The sequence below is a fragment of the Schistocerca americana genome, chromosome X, assembly GCF_021461395.2.
Source record: "Schistocerca americana isolate TAMUIC-IGC-003095 chromosome X, iqSchAmer2.1, whole genome shotgun sequence".
NCBI classification, from domain to species: Eukaryota; Metazoa; Arthropoda; class Insecta; order Orthoptera; family Acrididae; genus Schistocerca; species Schistocerca americana.
In genome coordinates this window covers 425,041,611-425,066,986 of record NC_060130.1, presented here as the reverse complement: position 1 = coordinate 425,066,986, position 25,376 = coordinate 425,041,611, and the positions used below count along the sequence as shown (strand labels likewise).

The following is a 25,376-nucleotide window of genomic DNA, read 5'->3' as shown; positions in this document are numbered from 1 at the left end:
AAGATACAGAACACATCATTTTAAACTTACATAACAAAGTCCGAAATGGCATTTCCGAAGATGGCAACAAAATGTGTAATGTACATTCACAGTGCATACAGATAACTGGTAGTTTATTCTTTCCTCTGTCGTAAAGAAACCTTGGGAAGGGGGTGCCCTAAATGGATATAGGAAACCTTTTTATTTATTAAATTATTCTACAACCATCAAGAATACAATAATTCATACAATTGTTTTGATTCCTTTGCTGCATTGTCAACTCTTTGTTGTTTTCTCTACTTTGTGATGACAGTTTTACTTATTTCTGAACAGACGTCGCTTTAACTGCCATTTATTCTGTTGCCTCTGTCTATGTCACTAATTGGCTATTCACTGAATATTTGTAAGGTTTTTTAACTAGTCATTCAACATTTAATACACAAGTATGTCATAGATTTATTAGCATCTAAATATGTGGATTTACTGAGACTACTTAGTGCATATTGTAGAGGAGCAACTTCAAATCTTAATAGAACCATTAAGATTAGTTGTCTTCCTGTCCTATTTACCCTCTGAAGCATTCCAGGAGCGCAACAAAATGTATCCTTGAAGTAGTGTTCCTTTGCTAAAGATTTTTCTGTTAAGATGTTGGACAGCAGCCACTATTTATATAAAAAAAATTGATCTTTTGCTAAACTGTGTTATTACTTGATTAATTTACTATCTAAAATTTCAAGAGTTTCACATTAGTATTATTTCCTTTTCTGTTCATTCATCTGAAATCATCTATACTTCAGCTATATCTGCAATCATACCTTGTATTCCTGCATTAAATTTTTTTTGTCTAGTTTTATTGTAGTTCGGTAACTTAAATTATAATCTACTCTGCTGAAGCTTTGGATATAATGTTAACAAACCGACTTTTTTGTGATATTGCAAAAATTATGCACTTGGATGGGTGACCATCTGGTCTGCTGAGTGCTCTTGCAAGTGTGGTGCACTCAGCCCTTGTGAGGCAAACTGAGGAGGTACTTGATTGAGGAGTAGCGGCCCCGGTCTCTTAAACTGACATACGGCCAGGAGAGTGGTGTGCTGACCACATGTGCTTCCATATCTGCATCCAGTGATGCCTATGGGCTGAGGATGACACGGTGGCCGATCGGTACCATTGGGCCTTCCAAGGTCTGTTAGGATGGATTTTAGTTTTAGTAGTATTTCTCCATTGTAAATTACCTTATCTTTCCATTACTATAATGTATTTGAATCATTTTTGACTGAGACGTTATGTAGTTGTTGACTTGAAAGACAAGAAGAGGTTTTTGATATATTGCAACTGTACTTGGGTTCATTCACTACCTATTTTTTCACATGGCTCATCTGCAAAGGGGGTTGGTAGTGAACAGTTGCATTTGCACCCCTAATACTGAGTCATATATTGGCTAGTCTTTGAACAGCAGTGAATTCAATACACAATTATCTATACCACAACCTTGCAAAAAAGGAGGTACACTATACAGGTTCAGATTGAAACTTATTTATTTAAAAATGCACACACACACACACACACACACACACACACACACACACACACACACACACACACACACTCTTCTATCTTTGTGGCCATGCATATTAGAGTTCACAAATAAATCCGATCTGGATAAATGATAATCAGTGCAATTTGTACACATGGTTTATTGTCTCGCACCTACACACTTTCATGTTGTTCCTTCACAGTTTATTCGCATACACTGGCATCAAAGCTTACACTTGCGGCACTTTGCTACTCTGAACTCGCCACCACAACAGACAACGACCAAAAGCCCCACTTTCACGCTCATATCCCCAGTCCTGAGTCGGGTCACGTGATACTACGTCAATCAAAATAATTCCTAAACATGACCACAATTCATTTACAATTTCATTAGATTTAAATACTTAAACCTGAATACATTATATAATTTTACACACATTTATCACCACATAATTTTATAATTCTTTGCAATTTAAAAAAAAAAAGGCACTATGCAAAGGAACTACGAATGCTCATCAAAACACAAAACAAGTACTTTCATGTCCATTTTGCGTTACACTATTTTCACTCAGCATTTAATACATAATTTTATTCATAAGCACGGAAAATTAAAATCAGTACTAATTTATGACATGCTATCAGATTTACATAATTGGAAATAACTCCATGTTTTGGCACACAGTTCCACCCCTCTCCCTTCATTTAATGATGTCTTTGCACGAAATATGAGACAAGACATACAAATACTTGTCTGGCAGTACAAAGATAGAAACTGAATTGTGTCTTCATAATAAAGTAATGACTTAGTTTGCAGTTGTTCTAAACATCTTTATAACTTAATTCTACTATGAAATGTTTTGATTGAAGTACACCAGCCGAACATATTATTTCTGCTGCTGTGCTTTAAATTTAAATTACAAACTATGTAGAAGAGCTCATTTTCAGATGACTTCTATTTCAGTGATTAGGTATCCAGCAAATCCGAGGACTCACATTACAAGCACACCCTACATTATTTACTTAAGTGCAAAGTCATGTACAGTAATTATATGCAGTTATGTAACCAAGTAATTTAAACCATCTGAAACTTCTGAATGCTGCCTTCTCTTTATCAGGGAAAGATGAGTCTATAAAGGTATTGACTTGTGTTTGTGCTTTTCACATCCCATCCATTTTTTTCGTAGCAGATACTTCCATTGCCAGCAAAACTGCTGTCTGGCCATATTATCCCCTGTTACCTTACAATATGGAGAATTATTGTCTGATGTACGGCACAGATTTTACTGCAGCAGTACTTGTTCTTCTTTACAATTATCTGTGAATGTAGGATAAGAGAGTTGGTAGATCCTGAACTCATGTTGTATACTGTGTTAGTTGTGTTGTTCTGTGAATTTTCCATTTTGAAGTTGTGCGATTCAAAAGTCAATAAGCATGAAAATTGTGTTGTATCAAAAGAAAAATTCATTTGTGGAAACTATAAAGACATTGAATAGCTGGCCCAAACTTACCATCAGGAGTCAAAATTTCAGTACTGCAGATATATTCAAGTTCTGTCTCATAGAGGTAAGTACTGGCCAGTCTTCTGTTTCTCTGGAGTTTTAGAATTTCTTGGTAAATAGGGTGTTTCTGTTCAGAGAAAATAAATATCCTTGTGTTGTCAGCCTGTTGCAGTACATATTCACTCATTAGCCAGAACATTATGACCATCTACCTCATAGCCGGTATGTCCATCTTTGACACTAATAACAGAGGTGATGCATCGTGGTGTGGAAGCAATGAGACCTTGATAGGTCACTGGAGGTAGTTGACACAACATCTGCAAGCACGCGCGCACACACACACACACACAACCTAATTCTCATAAATTCGGGGGGGGGGGGGGGGTGATGAGCTGTCATGCCACATTAAGTCACATCCCAGATGTGTTCGATAAAGTTCAGATTTGGTACGTTGGAGGACCAGTACATTAATTAAAACTCACCACTATCTTCCTTGAACCACTCCACCACACTGGCCTTGTGACATGGTGCTTTATCTATGGTCTGCAACCAGTGTATGATACTCCGTGGCCATCATGATGCCTTGCGTGAGCTCCAGTGGACCAATGGATGTCCACATGAATGTTTCCCAGGGCATAATGGAGCCACCACCAGCTTGTCTCTGTCTGCAGTACACATGTCGAGGAGCTGTTCCCCTGGAAGATGGTGGATTCGGCAGGATGAAGAAGGTATCAAGATTCATCAGACCCTGCAGTGCTCTGCCACTGTGCCAATGTCCAGTACCAATGGTCACATGCCCATTTCAGTCATAGTTGCTGATGTAGTGTTAACATTGGCACGTACATGGGTCATCAGCTGCTGAAGCCCATCATTAGGAGTATTCAGTGCACTGAGTTTACACATACATGTGTACTTTGCCCATCATTAAAGTCTGATGTTGTTAATTCCACCACAGTTCACTGTCCATATTGTTTCACCAGTCTGCCCAGCCTAAGACGTCTGACACCTGTAATGAGCGGTGGCCGCCCAATCTGACGATGTCTGAAGCGGTTTCACCTTGATTTTGCCATGTGTTGAAGACACTCGCCACAGCACTCTTTGAACACCTGACAAGTCGTACAGTGTCCGAAATGTTAGTGCCGTGCCTCCGGGCCATCACAATCTGCCCTCAATCAAACTCAGATGAATGGTGTACTTTCCCTATTCTATACACGGACAGCAGACTCACTGATACTACATGCACTGCGTGTGTATGTCTGATTAGCAGTCATTCATTGCCAGGTGGTGCTGCTATTGCCTGGATGGGTTTATGTTGATAGTTGGCCGTTGGTCGTAATGTTCTGGCTGATCAGTGTAATTGCTATTGCTAAATTATTGTGTAGAGTAATGTCATCTTGACAGCTGTGTTTTTAATGCTTTACAGGAAACTTTCAGATGGACTGTTTCTGGAAACATCCCGTCAGGTAGCAAAAGATTATCCGAATATAGAACATAATGATATGATCATTGACAACTGTTGCATGCAACTGGTTTCCAATCCACATCAGTTTGATGTTATGATAATGACAAATTTGTATGGTACAATAGTATCAAATGTGGTCTGTGGAATAGTTGGTGGTGCTGGCTTACTATCGGGAAAGAATTATGGAGACCATGTAAGTTGTTTTCACCTTACATTGTTCATACTGATTTTAAACTGAAAAGTTCAGGTTTTCATACCAAAATAAAAAACACATTGTCCTTTAGATATGTCTGGTGTTTGGGTCAGGCATGATGAGAATACTTAAACAACTAGAGACAGAAAAAAATAGTTCTTGGTCAATTTATGTATTATCTTTAAGCAATTTGGATTTTTTTATGGTGCTGGTTTTATTTCTGATGGCTTATTTTTCAAGTTTGTTCTTTATTTTTTTGTCTTATGACATTTTTTTTACAGTGTTATGTTGAAAATTAAAATATTCTTGCAAATTCTGTCAAATTTATTGGGCATACAAAATGCATTTATTTACATTGTTGGGAAAGAAACCAGTACTTACGTTAAACTTATTGAGTCTAATCAGTTATAGAAAAAAATTCTATACTCGTAAATCACTAGAAGTTTTTCAAAAGAAAGCATAGTCATAACATCAAAATTGTATACCTACTTAGAGTTTATACTGGGACATGTAACAACAAGGAATTGTGGGTTGCCATGTTTTGTTGGATATAGACATTTCCTGCTGCAATGGGAAGTTGCATTTCCACTAAATTTTGAAGGGATTTGTATGCAGTCAGAGGATCTACACCATCCAGACCTGCCATTTCTATTACTCATAAAAGACTTGTCCAACATCAGCACTGATAGAGATCACTACCATCATCCTGGGGTTGAAAAAAGAATCTAGGGCAGTTAACACAGACTTTCATAGCTCTGTGACCATAAGAGTTGTCAGCCTAGTTCAAAGATGCCACCTAGTGCATTTCACTATTTCCTGGTTGGCTCTGTGCACTATGGGACTCAACTGCTGAGGTCATTAGTCCCCTAGTACTTAGAACTAGTTAAACCTAACTAACCTAAGGACATCACAAACATCCATGCCCGAAGCAGGATTCGAACCTGCGACCGTAGTGGTCTTGCGGTTCCAGACTGCAGCGCCTTTAACCGCACGGCCACTTCGGCCGTCCTATTTCCTGTATCTTTGCTTGAAGTATTTGCCTCTACATGTGGGTGCCAAAGTTTGTCGGTTTAATCACCTAAACAACAAAAATGTAAAGACATCTTCAAACTAGTTTACCATGGAATAGAGTTTGTAGGAAGTAGGGTCTTTCGTAGGGTAAGTATAGTGTCAGGTTCATTAAGTAACTGGCACATTTAACAAACGTAAGATGAATTTATTTAGTGAGAACAAAGTGAATGAAAGTATTCAGTGCTTGCACGTGGTAATTACGTCATCACTGTGTAAGAACTCCACAATTTGTTCAAAATATTCTTCCAGGTAAGAGGCCATGGAAAGCCAAGAGTTACAGCATGTTGTTACTGTAAGAAGGAAAAAAAAAAGTTCAGCTTTCTCCTCTGCTTGTCTCTTCTCTTCCGAAAAACTGTAAATACAAATTCCCTGGCTTTCTTGTGTTCAGGAAAGCACCCTTCTTAGCTGCAGTGTTAAACTCATAAAGTACCTTAAAAATTTTCAACTACATTCCGTTTGTGTACCCAGCACTGAACATAGCTTATGTGATCTCCAGTGACAGTTCTTAAGAGTTGACGCATTTGTTCATATATCTGCATTGGACATAAATGAAGTGTAACAGCACCATCAAATAGTGATGTGTTTGCCCTAGGAGGATCATCACCTCACTCAATCTAATACTGAATGGCAAATATGATGTTATGAGGGACCATTTGCCTTCAAAAGGTTGAAATGTAGCATCAACATCAAAGCATTCTTGCTAGAGTGGCCAGAGGTAGCAATTGTGTGTGTGGAGATGTGCCTGCTTTTGTGAATGTGAGTGTTTTTTCCTTTCTTTTCTAAAGAAAGCTTTGGCCAAAAGCGTAGTATATATTAACACACTTTTCAGTGTGTCTGTCTGCAACTCAACAAATCATCTTTATGATGAGCAACAATCTGCCATTCTCATAATTGCTGATATCCCAACCTAGACTTCACACTGATAACACAAAATTCACTATGGAGAAGGAGAATGGTCATATTTCTTCAGTTTTAGGCAAATCAGTGTGATTAAGAGTGATGAACACTTAAGCCATTCACTGCCTTGTGTCACAGTGGGACAAGTGTCTCAACAGCCAGGGTTAATACTTCTAACATACAGGTACTGGTTTCTGTAATTATGCCTCCAGTTATTTATTTTTGAAAGCCTCTTACATAACCTTTCTTTCCTCTATGGAGGATAGTAATTTTGCCTCCCTTCAATTTTTGGCCTGTAATAAGCAAATAATCCACAAGGGACACTTTACACACATTAGTACCCTTTCTTCCTAATAAATACTCTTTATGAGGGCTATTCAAAAAGTATCCAGTCATATAAATTGTTGTATGTGGGTATGTGCTCTCTCTTGTTTGTGTGCATGCCTGATTTCTCCCCTCACCCCCCACACCCGCCTGCTCCCCATGACTGCGGAAACAATAAGTCACTGGCTAGCCATTGACAAGTGAACATGTGTAAGTTGTTGGTGTCTGATTTTGAATTGTGGGTAAAATTACAGAAAAAGGGGAACAATGTTATTGCATCCAGTGTGTGTTTTAAGCTTGGCAATTCTCAAGTGGAAGCCATTTGTAAGATTTGACAAATGTTTGGGGATGAAGCAGTGGGCATCACCCAGATGAAGAAATGGTACAGCTGTTTCAAATATGGCGACTCATCAGTGAAGAGTGAAGCATCTTCTGGTAGGCTCTCAATGTCCGCAAATGAGGTTATTATTGATCATGTAAGGATCCTGGTGATGCAAGAGAGGCAAATCATGATCAGAGAACATGTAGACAAGGTTAAAATTACTATTAGGGCCATGTATTCCATTTTAATGGAACATCTGAGCTTCAGAAGGATCTTTCAAAATTTGCGCCCTTCAGCTTATATGGTTTTATTATCCCTCCATGTAATGTGAACCTATGTAAGTAATCCCAGTTTTATTTTTAATACTCCGAGTGCTACTTACAGTTTTTGATATGGTTGTTATTCTCCTATGTTGATTAAAATATTTTTGTAGGTAACCATAACTTCTGATGAACATACACTTACAAGGGGAAGGCCTCAGACACAGCCAACCGATTCAGCTCAGATTTGGCAGGTCGCCTGTGTACAACCTAAAACGAAGGACTCTAAGATATTTTGGGTCAACACCCCTGCAATTTTGAGAAAATCACCCCTAAAGGTTATGACGAGCAATCAACTCAAAATTGGAGGGATCTGTAGATAATTGTAAATAGAGCATTTTTCATCATCAGGTATGGGGTCCGCAAATGCAAACTTTTCCAGAAATCGAGGTAAGAAACTTTTACAACTGCCGCTTCTGTACCCACATGGTAAACGCTTTTCGCCAACAGTGCCGATAGCGCAGTGGCCGAGGTAACTGGCTGGGAATCGAAGAACCCAGGTTTGAATCTCGAAGAAACCTAGTGGATGTTGTTCTTTCCGTTTGTATTTTTCCATATCTCAATTGATAGGAATAGGAGGGTCAATAAGGTAAGTAAATCAATAAGGAATGATAATAATAAGGTAGGCAAACTAATTTCTCAAATGCCGTGAGTTAGTAAAGTATTAAACTTTTAAGCCTTGTTACATGAAAACACTCCGAGTAAGAGTGCTGTGAATTCCTCAAGAGGGATCACAGATAGCCAACCGCACGACGCTTATTTACAGCAAGGCATGGGACAGAATGCACACGGGGAGAGTTATGTTGTCCAGGTTGCCTCTTCGTCATATCATAGTTGTGAACCTGGAAGAGTGAGGGTGTCCAGCACGAGCCTTATAGAAGTCAATCGGAAAGAGTTGTTTTCCGTCATTAGGATGCCGTGAACCTCGCGGATACATGTAGTGATTTTTCCATCGTTAATGCGCTGAATGAAATACGTTTTGTGAATGAATACAGTGTTCTTCCTTAAGTAACATATGACGAGTACTGTATGTAGTTTGTAGTAATTAGCTTCTCTGTTATGCCATAGTAACTAGTTATTGTTTGTTGTGTCATATATTCCAGGTGCGTAATCTGAATAATGGAGAACGTACACCCTTTGACTAGTGCTGTAATATATAGTTGAGAGCCTCTCACAGACGATGACAAGCGGGAAGTTACAGACACTGTGTTTTGGTTTGTAAAAGTGTTGCAAGACAGATGTATTATCAATACACTACTGGAAGCAGGCAGTTCTGTTCCTCGGTGTTCCAGATTGATAGGAGCGGCTATCGTCAAGTGATTTTTGGAGCTGATGAACGAAATGACTTTTTTTGATACTGAAGTACTGTACCATGAAGACGGAGCAGAAGATGATTCAGTGGAAGATATCCCGACTAATGAATCACAAAATGGTCATAACACTTTGGAAATCTCCACGTCACTGGGAATATGTGCTTCATCTGTTCCCGATGAGTAGTACGAACCGGTTACTAAACGATTGAACTACCGCGCTATACCCCTTGAAGTAAAAGTGAAGGTGATAGCGCTAGCCAGGAATCATCCAAAGTGTAACTTACAAAAACTGCAAAAGAATGGAGCAACAACAGCCCTGAAAAGGAAGGAGGACTTGAAATTGTGGGAAAGTGATATTGTTAAAGGAGGGACAAGATACGACAAATACCAGGCGATAAATAAGTGGATATACAACCGATTTGTCGAATCTCATTGTCGTAACGAGAATGTAACAACGAGAATACTTCAAGAGTGGGCTGCAGGTGCAGCACTTCAATATATGGCCAACGAGGATTTTGCATTTGCTGCATCATTATCTTGGGTAAGAAATTTCAAATTGGAGTATAAAATTCGTCAACATCGCGTCACTAAATACATCTCTAATAAGGAGGTACAAAATATGAAGATATACGGAAAGTGGTGGCTCTTTTCAGCACACAAACAGCGTCACTTATGACTGGTTTTAATCGTGATTATGTGATCAACACCAATCAAACAGGATGCAAGTATTGGGTGAACATTCGACGGACGTTATCACATAAGGGAGAAAAACAAACCCTTGTCGCAGTTGGTAGTAAAAACAAACTAACACATTCGTACACGCTGCAATATGCCATCACAGCCTCTGGAAAAGTGTTGCCTGAGGTTTTCCTGTGTTTACAAGAAACAAATGTTACATTTGGTCCTCGGGTTATAGAAGAGGTCAATTGTTTAACCGACTCATTGAAAAATGTTTACATTACCTGCTCCAAATCCGAGAAACTTACGAATGTGATTTACAGAACATTTCTTGAGACTATTTTAAAACCATGTATTTCTGATAACAAGTTTCGTCTAATATTGGATTCCTGGAGTGGACAAATTAATGCTACAACATATGACACAATGTTTATAGGTGGCGAGGGTCAGCCGACGTGCACAGTAAAAGTAATACTACCAAACTGCACACTTGTGTGCCAGCCGTGTGATGTTCATTTCTATCGCCAGGTTAAAAACTTTATTTCCAGGCTTCAGAATTGCAGTGTGCTTCTGGAAACCCAGTGGGAATTGCACAACCACACGGATGCAATAACTATTCACAGCATAATTCATAATCAACTTTCAGCACACTGATTTTTCAGGCAATGATATCGTATGTGTGGTACGCATCAAAATTAATTCCCGAAAAACACATATTTTTTAATGTAAACCATGTTTGTTTTCTGCCGACTCTTCGGAAGGAACAGTGTAGCTGTCGAAAGATTGCATTCATTAGATGTTCTTGGTGCTGTGAGTATATTTGTCTCGAATGTTTATATGACAAGTACCATCCATCTAGTTGTTCGAAGAAAAGTGAGGACACGCAACAGTGACTGGAAGAGCCATTGTAAAGTGACCTGGAGTAACATTCTAGTTGTTTACTATCCCAAGAAGTTTGAGAAATTGATTTACTTACCTTATTACCCCACCTATCCCTGTCAATCGAGATATGGAAAAATACAAATGAAAAGAACAACATCCGCTAGGTTTCTTCGAGATTCGAACCTGGATTCTCCGATTCCCAGCCAGTTACCTTGGCCGTTGCGCTATCGGTGCTGTTGGCAAAAAGTGTTTACCATGCGGGTACAGAAGAGGCAGTTTTAAAAGTTTCTTACCTTGATTTCTGGAGAAGTATGTGTTTTTGTACCCCATACCTGATGATGAAAAATGCTCTATTTACAATTATCTATTGATCCCACCAATTTTGAGTCGATTACTCGTCATAACCTGTAGGGGTGATTTTCTCAAAAACGTGGGGGTGTTGACCCAAAATATCTTCGATTCGTTCATTTTGGGTTATACACAAGTGACCTGCCAAATCTGAGCCGAATTGGTTGGCCATGTCTGAGGCCTTCCGCTTGTTAGTATTGACACCAAGTCAGTGCAATAAAATTTTTGCAACTGGATGGATGTTTATGTCCTTCATTACATATTACAGAGTTACCATAGTGACATCTTGGAAGCTCTTATGTTGATTAGGAAAGATATCTTCACCCAATTCTTTTCCTTTTATTTTTTACTGTCATTTAAAACAGATAGTCTATGCAAATTAAGAAATAGAATTTTGGGTCAACTGTAAATACCGTGCCATTTAACATCATTGATCTTAGGTTTGAATCATATACAATGGTGTTCCTTTGTAACTTGTGTATTTTAGATTTCAGAATTAACAAATTTGTGGTGTTTCTAGAATGGAACCAGACTTTCCCCACACTGCCACCATTCCCATTTCCTATGGTAGATTTATGTATAGTGCTATAGTGAGACATTACCATTGTCACTGGATAACCTAACCAGCTGTTTATGCATTGCCATTACTCGACCCTGAGAATTACAGCCAGACGTAATCTGTTGAAATCCCAAACTTTAGTGTCTGAAATTTGACAGTGATTGCTACTGCAACACAGGCTACGTAGACTATGTTGGGCGGTACCTGTTTATAGCAGTGAGATTTTAGTTTTAGTATTCTTAATTATAATACAGAGATTTTTTTGTAATAAAGTTATGTTACACATGAATTAAGTACTGAATCATAAATTTCACATATTGTTACTGTGTTTTTTTTTTTTTTTTTTTTTTTTTTTTTTTTTTATTTGCAGTATGCAGTTTTTGAGCCTGGCACCAGGAACACAGGAACTGCAATTGCTGGAAAGAACATAGCAAACCCCATTGCAATGTTAAATGCTGCTGTAGACATGCTTGACCATTTAGGTCATGTCCATCATGCAAAGATTATCACAGAAGCTATTGATAAAACTGTAAATGAAGACCGTATCCATACACCAGGTATTTATGTTTCATTGTGATTGTTTATTCTATAATTTACATTCCTTTCTTGCATATAAAAACAGTTATATAATTATTTTGTGTAATTTCAGTATCCAATAATATTGGTGTATGTGAAAGACCACCTCTGTTTCATCACATTGGATGTATGTTAAATAGGTAGTGTTACATTTACTACAAAATTGATATGGTTATAAAGCTAGAGACATTGTTGTCCATTTTTTAAACCTTTCAATAAATGCTATTCCAGAGAAATTTACCACAATTTTTAATGTAGTGTGAAGAAACACAATTGTGACATGTCATGTAGGTGGTAGATGACCATGTTGGAAATGAATAGTAATACTGCATTAAGGCTCAGTTTGTTGCTAATTAAAAAAGAAAAAGAAAAAACGCCCTTCAAAAATAGAATAACTTTATTGCCCATAATATGGTGCATTTTGGACCTTGACATCTTCAAATATGTGTTAAAAATAGTAAAGATATATGGAAATAACGAAACAGAATCAGAATAACGAAATACAAGAACAACTCTCAGTTGCACACACAAGGTACTTCAGGAAAAAACATACCTGGGAGCAACATGGTTCACATAGATATAAAGGTTGCAAGATGTATACGTAAGTCTTAAGCAGACCAACAGATCAATGAAAAAATCTTAAAATGAAACCTTGAGGCGAACATTCACATCAGATGCCAGGATAGTAGTGACGGCGGCAGCATAATCAAAAATAATTAAATCGTAAAAATACAGTACTCAAATATTTTTAACATTATAACAGTAAGAAAGCTAGCTCTTTTTTTTTAAAAAAAAAAAAAAAGAACAAAAAAAAAAAAAACAGCTGCATGGCTACAATCAGGTTGCAGAATCATAGCGATTGCGATGCTGCACATCACCAGGAATGACAGTGAATTTTATGTATGAAGAATAATAGACAGTAGTACATAATAAAAGTTCAATAAGAAAATAATTACAAAGTTTGAAATAAAAACTAACAAGTGAAGGTGTATTGTGTCTGTCATCAGTTGGCAACAGTGGTGTCATACATGATTGCAATTCACTATGGATGTGGTGAAGGCTAGGCAACAAAATCATGTAAAATTACAATGCAGAAAAGACAATGCATTAACAGAGCCATATTGGCTTACATCATGTGTAATAAAAACTAACACATGAAAGGAGTACAAGAGCTATCCCGAGTGTCTTTACAAAAATTGTAAACACCCAGAAATTGAATAAATAAATAAATAAATGTACCACAATACAAAGGAAAATCCAGGAAGGAACTCAACAATATTATGAAAAGGATGGTTGCTACTCGCCATATAGTGGAAATAATGAGTCGCAGATAGCCACAACAAAAAGACTGTCTGAAAGTGAGCTTTCAGCCAACAAGGCCTTCATCAGAAATAGACAGTGTGCGTGCTGCCCCCCCCCCCCCCCCCCCCCCCCCCCCCCACACACTCACACACACAGGCAACCACAATCTCTAGCTGCTGGGGCCAGAATGCGAGCAGCAGCGCATGGTGGGAGATGCAACTGCGTGGTAGGGGTAGGAGGAGGCTGAGGTGGGGAGGGATAGCAGGGTAGGGGTGGGCAATGGTAAAGTGTGGCTTGTGGGAGCATACAGGGGTGAGGTGGAAATAGAGGTGGTCAGCTGTGTGCAGTCAGGAGGTTAGATGGTGAGGGGGCGGGGGTGGAGGAGGCAGGCAACGGAAAAGAAGTAAAAAGACTGTGGGTGCATTGGCATTGTGCTGGAATGGGAACAGGGAATGGGCTGGTGGGTAAGGACAATGATTTAATGCAGGTTGAGGCCAGGAGCGTTAGGGAACGTAGGTTGTATTGCAGCGAAAATTCCCACCTGCGCAGTTCAGAAAAGCTGGTGTTGATAGGTATAATCCAGATGGTAGAGGCTGTGAAGAGTCACTGGAATGAAGAATGTCGTGTTGGGCAGCATACTTAGCAACGGAGAGTCCAGTTGTTTCTTATCCACAGTTTTGTCATGGGACAATTCATGCAGACAGACAGCTTGCCCACATAAATGCAGCACAGTGGTTGCAGCTTCGATTTTAGTCACAAGATCGGTTTCACAGGTAACCCTGTCTTTGTAGGGTTAGGTGATGCTTGTGATCTGACTGGAGTAGATGGTGGTGGGACATGTCTTGCATCTAGGTCTGTTACAGGGATATGAGCCATGAGGCAAGGTGTTGGGAGATACCAACAGTTTCCTCCACCAACTCTCCACACTTCGTGTTCCTTCACCACATGGTGCCTTGCTGATCACTATTGATGCCACCTCCTGTTACACTAACATTCGTAGTGCTCATGGTCTTACCACCATTGAACACTACCTTTCTCAACACCCAACAGATTCTGAACCTACAAATTCCTTCCTAGTCACCATGACCAACTATATCCTCACCCACAATTACTTCTCCTTTGGAGACATTATCTATAAACAAATCTTGCTATGGACACCCGTGTGCCACCATTCTATGCCATCCTATTCGTGGGCCATCTAGAGGAATCCTTCCTAAACACCCAGAATCCCAAACCCCTCACCTGGTTCAGATTCATTGATGACATCTTCGTGATCTGGATCAAGGGTAAGGACATCCTATTCACATTCCTCCAGAGTCTCAACACCTTCTCCACCATTCACTTCACCTGGTCCTACTCAACCCAACAAGCCACCTTTCTCCATGTTGACCTCCACCTCAAAGGTGGCTACGTCAGTATCTCTGTCCATATCAAACCTATCAACCACCAGCAATACCTCCACTTCGACAGCTGCCATCCATTCCACACTGAGATGTCACTTCCATACAGCCTAGCCATGCATGGCTATTGCATCTTTGGTGACGTGTGGTCCCACTCGACATATACTGAAGGTCTCACTGAGGCCTTCACAGACCGTAATTACCCTCCAAACTTTGTGCGAAAACGTGTCTCCCGTGTCTTATCCCTCCAGTCACACACCACCTCCCAAAGTCCCACCATCAGGCCACAGAGGAGCATTCCCCTTGTGAGTCAGTACAACCTAGGACTGGAGCAACTGAATCACATTTTCCTCCAGGGTTTGATTACCTCTTGTCATGTCCTGGATTGAGGAGTATTCTACCCACTGTTCTTCTCATCCCTACCACATTGGTACTCTACAACCCACCGAACCTGCACAGTATCTTCGTCCATCCCTAAACAGTCTCTGCTCCCAACCGATTGCTCATATCCCTGTAATAGACCAAGATGCAAGACCTGCCCCATACATTCTCCCACCATAACCACCTATTCCATCAAAGACAGTACTACCTGTGAAACCAGTCATGTTATCTAGAAGCTAATCTGCATGACTGGCCACCAACAGACTGTGGCCAAGAAACAGCTGGACCACTCCATTTCTGAGCACGCTGCCCAACACAACATCCTTCATTTCAGTTACTGCTTCACAGCCTATCCTTCTCACAAACACCAGCTTTTCTGAATTAAGCAGGTGGGAACTCACCCTGCAATGTATCCAATGTTCCCGTAACATTTCTGGCCGCAACCTTCGTTAGTCATTGTCCTTACCCACCGACCCCCTTCTTGTTCCCATTCCAGCACTACACAGCCCTCTATTCCACCAATGCACCCATCATCTTTTTACTCCTCTCCCTTTGAAGTACGCCCCCCCCCCCCCCCCCCCACCGCCCCCCACATTCTGGTGCTCATCATCTATATTGTCTAGAAGTCCATATTTTGTTCTCTTTGCACCACAAAAGCCTCTTGTGTGCATTTGCCTAGTTTACAAGACATTTAGCAATAGCCATGAATGTTTAGTCACTGTAATATATTTATTTGTTAATGATCTGCAGCCACAGTTAAATGCCGAAATATTAGTCACAGTGTGAATAATTTTGACAGCAGCTGAATTAGGTATTGAAAGAATACCTATTGGCGACACATGACAATTGGTGTGGTAGATGTGAGTAGGACATGGTTACAAGCAGTTGGATGGTACGTGGACCAAGGAAGTTGTTTGCAGGATTAGAGATTAGAAACAATTTAATATAAGTTAGCTGCATAGTATTAGAAAATCTGAAGAAGGTGTGTGTGTGTGTGTGTGTGTGTGTGTGTGTGTGTGTGTGTTTGGCTGAAGGCTGTATCAGATGGAATAGTATAGAGGAGACCGTTATCCAGCAGTAGATGTGAAATCATTTATGCTGGTCGTTGATGTCATCATCATCATCATCATCATCATCATAATCATCAGAACCTCACTAGGAATCAATCAAAGTGAAGTCACAAATCACTTAAAATCATTGTGGGATTGTAACAGATATGCTCAACCAGCTCCAGTTTCAGATGCCATAAGAGGGGCATGATGCATGTCAGAGAGGCTCTGTTTCACTCCAGAGAGCACACCTTCCAAGAAGAATTGAGCAACATTCCATATATACTGCTCCAAATACCAGTATGAATTAAAATTTCTGCAGCTTTATGTATGCAGGTGTAAATCTTACCAGAGGCTGTTGTGAGTTCGAGACCCATCAAATGGAGAACTAATATAAATATGACAAGAAGGAAAATCAAATGAATTAGTGACTTTCCTCTAACTGGAAAAGAAATATTTGGTTCAAAAAGTTTGAGATTTGGGGCAAACTCATTAAATTTACAGCCTGTTTTAGTCACTAACTTCTGTAGTCTAATTTCGAGACACTATATTATTCTCGTTTCTCTGAAATTATATTTTAATGTGAGAAATTTTTATTGTAGGTGCAGAGTATTCCCTAGGCATTATTTGCCAATTTAATGCTAATTAACTCTTTCAGAAACTGGTATTTTTGGTGGTGAAGGTACAGAAATTGTTGGTGCATTTAGTAATGTTTCATTTACATATTATTATTATTATTATTATTATTATTATTATTATTATTATATTTTGCAGTATGTTACTTCACCCCTTTAAATGTACTAACTTGTACTAATTATTACAGATTTGGGTGGAACTGCATCAAGTACAGATGTTGTAGAAAATATTCTGAAACATGTTCAAAAAACAACAAAGTCTATTTACTGGTAAGTCCCTCCTAAAAATATAGTTATGTGTTATTTTTTAACTATATTTTTATAAAGCTTTTTGTTAAGAATGAAATCTCTTGAAAAAGAATTTGTACTATAAAAATCAAAAGTGGGTAAAATCTGAGGATAAAGCCAGAGCTGTTAAATACATATTTTGGCAGTAGTTATTGAATATTACTGTGCTACATATTAAGGAATTAAAAATTGATTTGTTGCCAACGTATGAATATCATTGGCAAAGTGTCCTGGCTTGCATTGCCTTTATACTTACTGTTGCCAATACTGGTCTTTCATGCTTATGAGTAATGCCTAAAAATTATTTTGGCCATAAAATTTTATGACGGTAAATTTATTGTCAGCTAATATGATATTCTTTTAGCTGATAAATTTTCATGATCATAGTGATGGTTGTATGATATATTACCTATTAGTGTGGATAATTTTTCAGAAATCATTTCTGTTGTAGTTGTGCTTTAAAAACATGCATTTTCTATGTCATTAATGCTTAACTGTATTAATTACCTTTCATTGACAATGTGAAGAGTTCAAAACTTCAAATTAATATGTAAGGGCTCTTTTGACTCTGAAGTGAGTTGCATGGGGACATTTTTTTCCCACTAACTTCCCTTAGGCTACAGCATTTTGATCTTGTTAATTTAACTCCGTGTGATCTGTGTTGAGTGAAGTGCATCGTACCAAACTTCCCCAGTTTTTTTCTTGCATCTTATATATAGTTTTTATATTGTCATCTGGAACTCTGACTAGACAAATTTCCAAAGTGGGTGATTTGTCCGTCTTCCATTCTAGTTTAACAACCAAACATCTACATCAACATACATACTCTGCAAGCCAGCATAGGATGCACAGTGGAGGGTATCTTACACTATCACAACTAGTCATTTCCTTTCCTGTTCCACTTGCAAATAGAGCAAGGGGAAAAGACTTTCTAGATGCCTCCTTATGAGCTCTAATTCTTCTTACCATGTATTTGTGCTCTTTATTCGAAATGTATGTTAGCAGCAGAAGAATCAGTCTGCAATCCACTGCAAATAGTGATTATTGTAGTTTTCTCAACAGTGTTTTGCAAAAAGCGCATTGTATTCCTCCAGGGATTCCCATTTGAATTCTCAGAGCATTTACACAAAACTCGTTTGTTGATTGACCCTACTGGTAACAAATGTAGCTTCGCTGACATTTAATCCAATGCAGTGGAGGTCACAGTCATTTATGCATCACTCAGTAATGGGTTCCACTAATGTTCTGTACACAGTCTCCTTTATAGACAAGCTAAACTTTCAATAATTCCCCCCAATAAACCAAATTTGATCATTCGCCTTGCCTGCTATTGACCTTATTTGCTCTTTCCATTTCATACTGCTTTGCAGCATCATGGCTAGATAGTTAATCGACAAGATTATGCCAAGCAGCACACTTCCATTATTTTTTCCTTGTACTCGAGAGTTTTCAGTTTCTTATGTTCATTCCTTTGTGGATGAGTTATTGTATGTATCCTTCAGTCAAAATACTTTATGATAGCATGTCCTCAGATTGAACTACTTGTGCATTTTCATACTCCAATGCCAAACACCTGAAACTCTATTCAAAGTACATGACAAGCTATATGCGTATTCATAATATTTATTTTTTCATCTGTCCTTTCATCAAGTATCAAAAAGTCTCACTTCTTGACTGTAAAGTGCATTCCTTGTTGCCTTGTACTCGTTTATCAATATGAATAAATTGTTACAGCACAGTATAAGGTTATGTTCCTCTCACACACATGATTTCTTCTATTTTATCCATTAGCAGTGTGGAGAATTTTGTCCAAATTTTTATTTGCAACCATTATTTATATTACCTTACCTGGTTAAATAGGTTGCTAATTTAAGTCTTTTGTACACCATTTACCTCGTGCATCTTTGTAATTGTGTAACTTGGAAATCCCTACAAAAAAACCAATTTGGAATGTGCATGTTTGATGTCTTCTTATGATCCCATGGTGGTGTGAAATTTATAGTCTTCGTCTTCCTTTAACAAAGAAATTATCATATCCATGCCAGTTTTGTCCATTTTTCTCAGAGGTTGCCATACGACTTCATACAAAATTTGCTACATTTTGTTGCACAGCTGCAGTTGAAATGCAGTGTACTAGTGGAGCCTCATTGTGGCACTGCTTTGCTGCAGTGCAGTTCTGCTCAGTGCAATCTTGCCTTTATGGATATCAGCCAGTCTTCCAGGTTTTAATATAGCGATTATCTAAGAGAGTTTTAATTCTTGTGGTATATTGCTGGTTTGCATAATCTGTAAAGAAATGAGCCATCCATGCTTGTGTATTTGCCGCAGTTTATTAGGAAGTCAGTATGGATATTGTCAGACCCTGGAGCTTTCTGGCTTAACATGTTTAAGTGCTGTTGGGGATTCTTCAAAAGTGAAGGGACAGGATTCTTCAGTTTCTGTGGCTTTTGATTTTAGGGTTTGAAGTTCTCATTTCGCATTGATTGTAAGCAATTTGTCCCTCAATGCTCTTGATGTCGCTACTAAATGTCAAGCAATGGCATTTGGATTAACTGTTGTCTTAGTGCTTCATGTGGGGTCTCTGCTTCCTAGTTTCCTTAAAAACATCCATGCTTGTCTACTCAGTGTCAGAAAATTCAAGCTTTCTTCAGTTTCCACTCACATTTGTCATCTCAATGCATTTAGAGTGTGTAGTAGATCACCTATGTCATGATCACCATTTTTGTGGAAGCTTCAGTACAACTCCTCACTTTTTTGGGACCAGCCAGGGATGTATTGCATTCAGTAGCCTCTTGGTATACGCATTTTGTCCGCCCCAGTAGCTGAGTGGTCAGCGTGACGGATTGCCGTCCTCTGGGCCCGGGTTCGATTCCCGGCTGGGTCGGAGATTTTCTCCGCTCAGGGACTGGGTGTTGTGTTGTGTTCATCACCATTTCATCCCCATCCGGCGTGCAGGTCGCCCAATGTGGCGCCGAATGTAATAAGACCTGCGATATGGCGGCCGGACCTGCCCCGCGAGGGGCCTCCCGGCCAATGACGCCAAACGCTCATTTCATTTCATACACATTTTGGAAATCCTGGCTGTGACAAATCTTCTGTAGTTTTTACTGATAGGGGGTATCCAATGTAAGTTGTCAAGTTCTGTAGAGAACTTGGACCATTTGGCTTTCTTTAAATTTAACCTTATACAAAGAATAAATGTGGTTGGAGCGATTTGTGTGCCTACCACTATTTTTACTGCTTAGTGCTTGCTGTGTGGGGAAATTGTCAAGGACTTTTTGTGAGACTGCTAAGGTCTGGCCATTGTTGTCTGCTGAAACGAAACATCGATTGGGCTTTCCCTGCCTCCGTGGTGCTGACTTGTAAATAGGTCAGTCTTTAGCAGTGAACACAAGCATAAGGTGTTCACCTTCCGTTCATTTTACCATAGTCTAATTTAAAGTAGTTGTCACTTGACAGGCAACGGGCTTCAGGGCTCCTACCGCCAATAAACCAATGGCAGCCGGCGCTGTCGGCTGCCACTGCGTTGCCACTTCGCCCTGCTGAGCTGACTAAGGCATTGTGCCAGCCAGTTCTCAGCGAGCCGTTGTAGATGTGCGGGTGAGCGATTTGAGTGACTTGTAGCTTCGCGTGTTTACGATGTCTGATGAAAGCAGTCGCAAGAGAGGGAGGCCGAGGCTGCACACTCCTCGGAAACCTCCAAAAAGTGGCGGACATGGCATTGTTATACGCAGTCAGGCGCGTGAGTACGTGTGTTCCTTAAGGGAGTATTTTGAGAGAGAGAGAGGATGCAGGAGGGCCTCTCGTTCCTTTGGATAAGGTGGTGGAGCGAACTGCAGCTGCTCTGCAAGTTACCAAACGATCAGTAATAAGAATCTGCAAGGAGAAATTCATGAAAGAAGGCTCAAGTGAATCGTCTAAATTGGATACACTTGGGAAAAGGAGGCGACTAGAGAAGAGGGTCACAAAACTTGACTCTTTTCAGGAAGATGGCATTCGTCGTCAAATATACACATTTTATTCGAGGAGGGAGTATCCAACACTCAAAAAACTACATGCTACCCTCACAACGGCTAACCTATTTCAGGGTAGTAAATCGTCTTTGTTACGAGTTGTGAAAATGTTAGGATTCTGCTATAAACCCATCTCTGGCAGAATGTTACTAATGGAACGCCAAGAAATTGCAGCCTGGCGATGCCGCTTTCTTAGAGAATTAGTGGGGACAAATTTTGATGATATCGTGTGACTTGATGAAACGTGGGTGAATGCAGGACACAGTTTAAAAAAAGGTTGGACAGACGGTACCATCAGCGGAAGTATGGCAGCTCCGATTGGCAGAGGAAAAAGGATAATTGTAGCACATGCCGGAAATTCAAAAGGTTTCATTCCAAATTTTCTGCTGCTATTCAGTTCAAATAAGACCTCCGACTACCACGAAGAGATGAGCCACAATACTTTTGTGAAATGGTTTGAAGACTGTGTGCTACAGAACTTAACAAAAAACTCTATCATTGTTATGGATAACGCTCCTTATCATTCAGTAATACAAGACAAAGCACCCACAAAGGCAACGAGGAAAAACGACATTGTTAGCTGGTTACAGAAACATAAGGTACAGTTCGACAGTAATTTTACAAGGGCAGAATTATTAGAACTTGTATCGCAACACAAGCCAAAGAACACGATTTACATTGTAGATGAAGTAGCAAAAAAATACGGGCATAAAGTGCTCAGATTGCCTCCTTACCATTGCCATTTCAACGCAATACAGCTGATTTGGGCTCAGGTTAAACGGCATATTGCTGCAGAAAATAAGAAATTCACATTAACCGAAGTGGAACGCCTTTTGAAAGAGGCAGTTGAAATTGTGACATCGGAAGACTGGCAGAAAATAGTACATCACGTGAAAGGAGTGATACAGGACGCATGGAACAATGAAGGTATCTTACAACAAAGTGTTAAAGACTTGATTATATCTGTCAATACGAGCAGCGAGACGGATAGTTCCACTGACTCTGACTCTGAATTAAGCAGTGTTTTCGCATTGTCTGATTAGCTTGTAGTGTACTTACTGCCATTAAATATTGTGTTTGTGAATTTATTTCGATTAATTCTTATTTTTGTTGTGAGGCTAAGAAATACTGTTTGGCCAGCTCTCGTCATCTCCTTATAGTAAGTTAGACTGAATTTTAATTCTATTTCATTTTGTATATACACCAAGATGTTATTCAAGGTGTGTAATAGTTTTCGAGATATGCAATCTAAAGAAGAAAACTTTTCCGGATGTGAAAATTTCTCACACTTCGATAGTTAATGTAACAACGGCCCTAATTAAAATCAAGAAAAGATATTTGATTTGCTTATAGATACCAGTGAGGCTGATACTGTACGTAAATTTCAAAATATTTACATAATATTTGTAGGAGATAGAGATTTTAAACATCATACTTGTTTCGAGTTCAGTACTGATAGGGTTGCTTAAAAATGCTGTTTTTAGAAATTTATATACAGGAAACATGATGCACTACGAAAACTTTTAAGGATTCTTTGCTGAGTGCATTATTTTGGTAATGAATGGAAAAAAATATTTTGCTGTGACACCAATAGTTTTTCTGTAATGACATGATAAGTTAGAAGCTGTTCGCGAAATCGAGAATTTAAATGGTTTCAAACAAATTAACGTAACTCTTGTCCTAACTAAAATTAAGAATAGATATTTGACAGATTGAGAGACATTGTAGAGATATACATCATATGTGGGTTTGAAATTTTTTGCTTACTTTTTGTAGAAGATACAGGCTTTCAAACGATTTTCTGTCGTCGGGGGTAGCCATGCGCTGAGGCGGCTGCCTCCAGCCAGTGCTTGACGTGACAACGCTGCAACTTCGCAGCGCAAACGTCAAGTGACAACTACTTTAAATCAGACTATAGTATGTACCCATTATGATTGCAGTCTCTGTATTTCCCTTGATAGTGTTGGCTGTTATAGTCACCCACATATATAGTATGATAAGGAAGTGTGTGGAGAACTTGAACTGACTAGTATATGGCTGGTGGCTTGCGAGTGTTGGAAACAGAAATGCTCACAACTTTTACAACAGCATATAGATTTTGTCATTGGTAGATGTGGAAACAAGAGAAGTGTTTTGTCTATCTTGTTTAATATATGTTGCTACGCCTTGTGATGGGTAACAAGTAGCATCTAACACTTCATAGCCCACTATTTTTCCCTTTTTTTGTTGTTGCTCCTCCATTTCACCAAGAGTTTCCTGTATAGCAACTAGGTCAATATTTTATTTTTTTGAAAGTTTTCATAGGTACTGGCTTTTCTATATTAAAATGACAAATTCAGACGTAGTGTCAGAGTTTTCTGGTCAGTAGGTGCTGAGAAGGACGATTCATTAGTTGTGACAGCTGGTTTGCTTTTTGAGATAGGTAGAATGTGTCTTATGGTCAGCAAATTGCAAGATTGCCTGACAGCCAGTATTGCTAGTTCATTTAGCATTATCCAGGGTGTATGTGTAGCCTTCTGGTATGGAATTAATGAACTTTTTTATTGACATAAAGTTCCTACCTAAAAAGTTAGCATTATATTGGTTTTAAACTTATGCCATTTATTGATTGTCTACGCTTTGAGTATACAAGAAGAAACAAAATAAACAAAAATAAATCCTTCAGATTAATTCTTATTTTCATTTTCTTTTTTCTCCTTACTATGTAAACCTGTTGTCCATGGTATCACTGTTTTTAATCTTCGTTATCACTACTATTGTGGCATGCCAAAGTAAACAAGTGTCTCATTGGTATTGCCCATATGGGGTAGCAAATAATCATATTGTTTCCTCAGATTGATTATATGACGCTGATACAGCAGCAGTTTCTTGTCAAATGCCATGGGAAGTCACTAAGTTAGCATGGTTCTAGGTCATACTGTAAGCCCCACACTGTTCATTATTCTCACACACCATCCAGTACTTGCTTTGAAATCTGTGACATGTGATGTTGTAAAATTCCTCATTATCTCCAGCATGCATCTTCATACAGATAATTTCTCTAGAAAAATCGGAAGCCTCAATTGCATTTTTCTTGCCCGTACTGAACAGCTTTCTGCTCAAATTCGTGAGACCTTTTCTGCTGTCGTCACCTGAAAGTTTGGCATGTAGAACTCATGTGCTTTGATTTAGTCTTTATCTGGTGCATCTGCGAACATTCACTTCTGTGACATCAAATTTTGTTCCTACTACACATTCATTTGTGGTCTCTTCTTCATGGCCCCCTGCGGGTCTGGGGGTTAGAATAGGCCCGAGGTATTCCTGCCTGTCATATGAGGTGACTAAAAGGAGATTCACACGTTTCGGCCTTTATGTGATGGTCACCTGTAGGGTTTGACCTCTATTCTTCAAAGTTTTCCTGAAGAGTGAGCCAATTGGGGAAGGGCACTTTACAAGATGCATCGTGTCCATCGTGCATTGAGAACTTTAGCCCACTTTCTCGTCGTCGCATTGCAGTCCTACCCATTCTCCATCTCTTGGGCGAGGACAACTTCCTGGTTGCGTTTTCTACCATGCACTACACAGTGTCGTTTTCTGCATCGACGATGACCATGGACTTCTTAGCACCTGATATCCAGTATGGTAGCCAGTCCGTTGTGGTGGGGCCGCCATGTATCCTATTGGTTGTAGCCCCCTGACCACACAGGGATCGCTCTGCTGATGCCTGCACCGTTAACTCCCCACATAAGCCAAGGGGTAGATGTCTATCCCCCTGGGGCATCTGGACTCCTGGCAATGGCCATCCTGCCAGGTGGCCTTTGCTGCAGCTGGGTGGCGCCTGTGGGGAGGGCCCCTGGTTGGAGTGTGTGGCGTCAGGGAGGATGATACACACTGAAGCATAGCACATCGTCTCTTGCTGGTGGTGAAACACCAGCAGTCTCTAAGCGATCTTGAGCTCAATTCAATGCACAGAAGTATGACCCCAAATTGTTCCCCTCCCTGACCACACCATTGGAGGAACGACAGGCTAAGGATGGCAACAGATCTTATTCGCCCAGGTGCCTTGTATGTTCGAGAGCTGATGGGGAATCCTTTTGTGATGATGAAGCCTCAGTTTTTTGTTGAGCATTTAGAGCTCAAGTTCGTGGAGGCAGAGGGCTTGTCCATAATTATATCTTGGTCAGTCTTGATCAAAACAGCAGCCTCTGCCCAGTCACGGGTGTTACTCACTTGTGACAAGCTGGGGATGTTTCTGTAACCATCATGCCCCATAAGAACTTAAAATATCGTCCAGGGTATCATATTTCACAGAGACCTTCTTTTGCATTCTGACGATGAGCTGTGCGCCAATTTAGAGCGGCGAGGTGTACAT

General features: G+C 39.6%; 1 protein-coding gene across 2 annotated transcripts in view; it reads left to right on the top strand.

The window, feature by feature from the left end:
* LOC124554741 (isocitrate dehydrogenase [NAD] subunit gamma, mitochondrial) overlaps positions 1 to 25,376 on the top strand; it is a 117,391-nt gene that overhangs the window by 57,940 nt on the left and 34,075 nt on the right. For both annotated transcript variants that reach the window (XM_047128388.1, XM_047128389.1), the window contains exons 7-9: positions 4,436 to 4,667; positions 11,752 to 11,938; positions 16,913 to 16,994. In XM_047128388.1, coding sequence (XP_046984344.1) covers positions 4,436 to 4,667; positions 11,752 to 11,938; positions 16,913 to 16,994 — 501 coding nt within the window. The remainder of the gene's footprint in view (positions 1 to 4,435; positions 4,668 to 11,751; positions 11,939 to 16,912; positions 16,995 to 25,376) is intronic.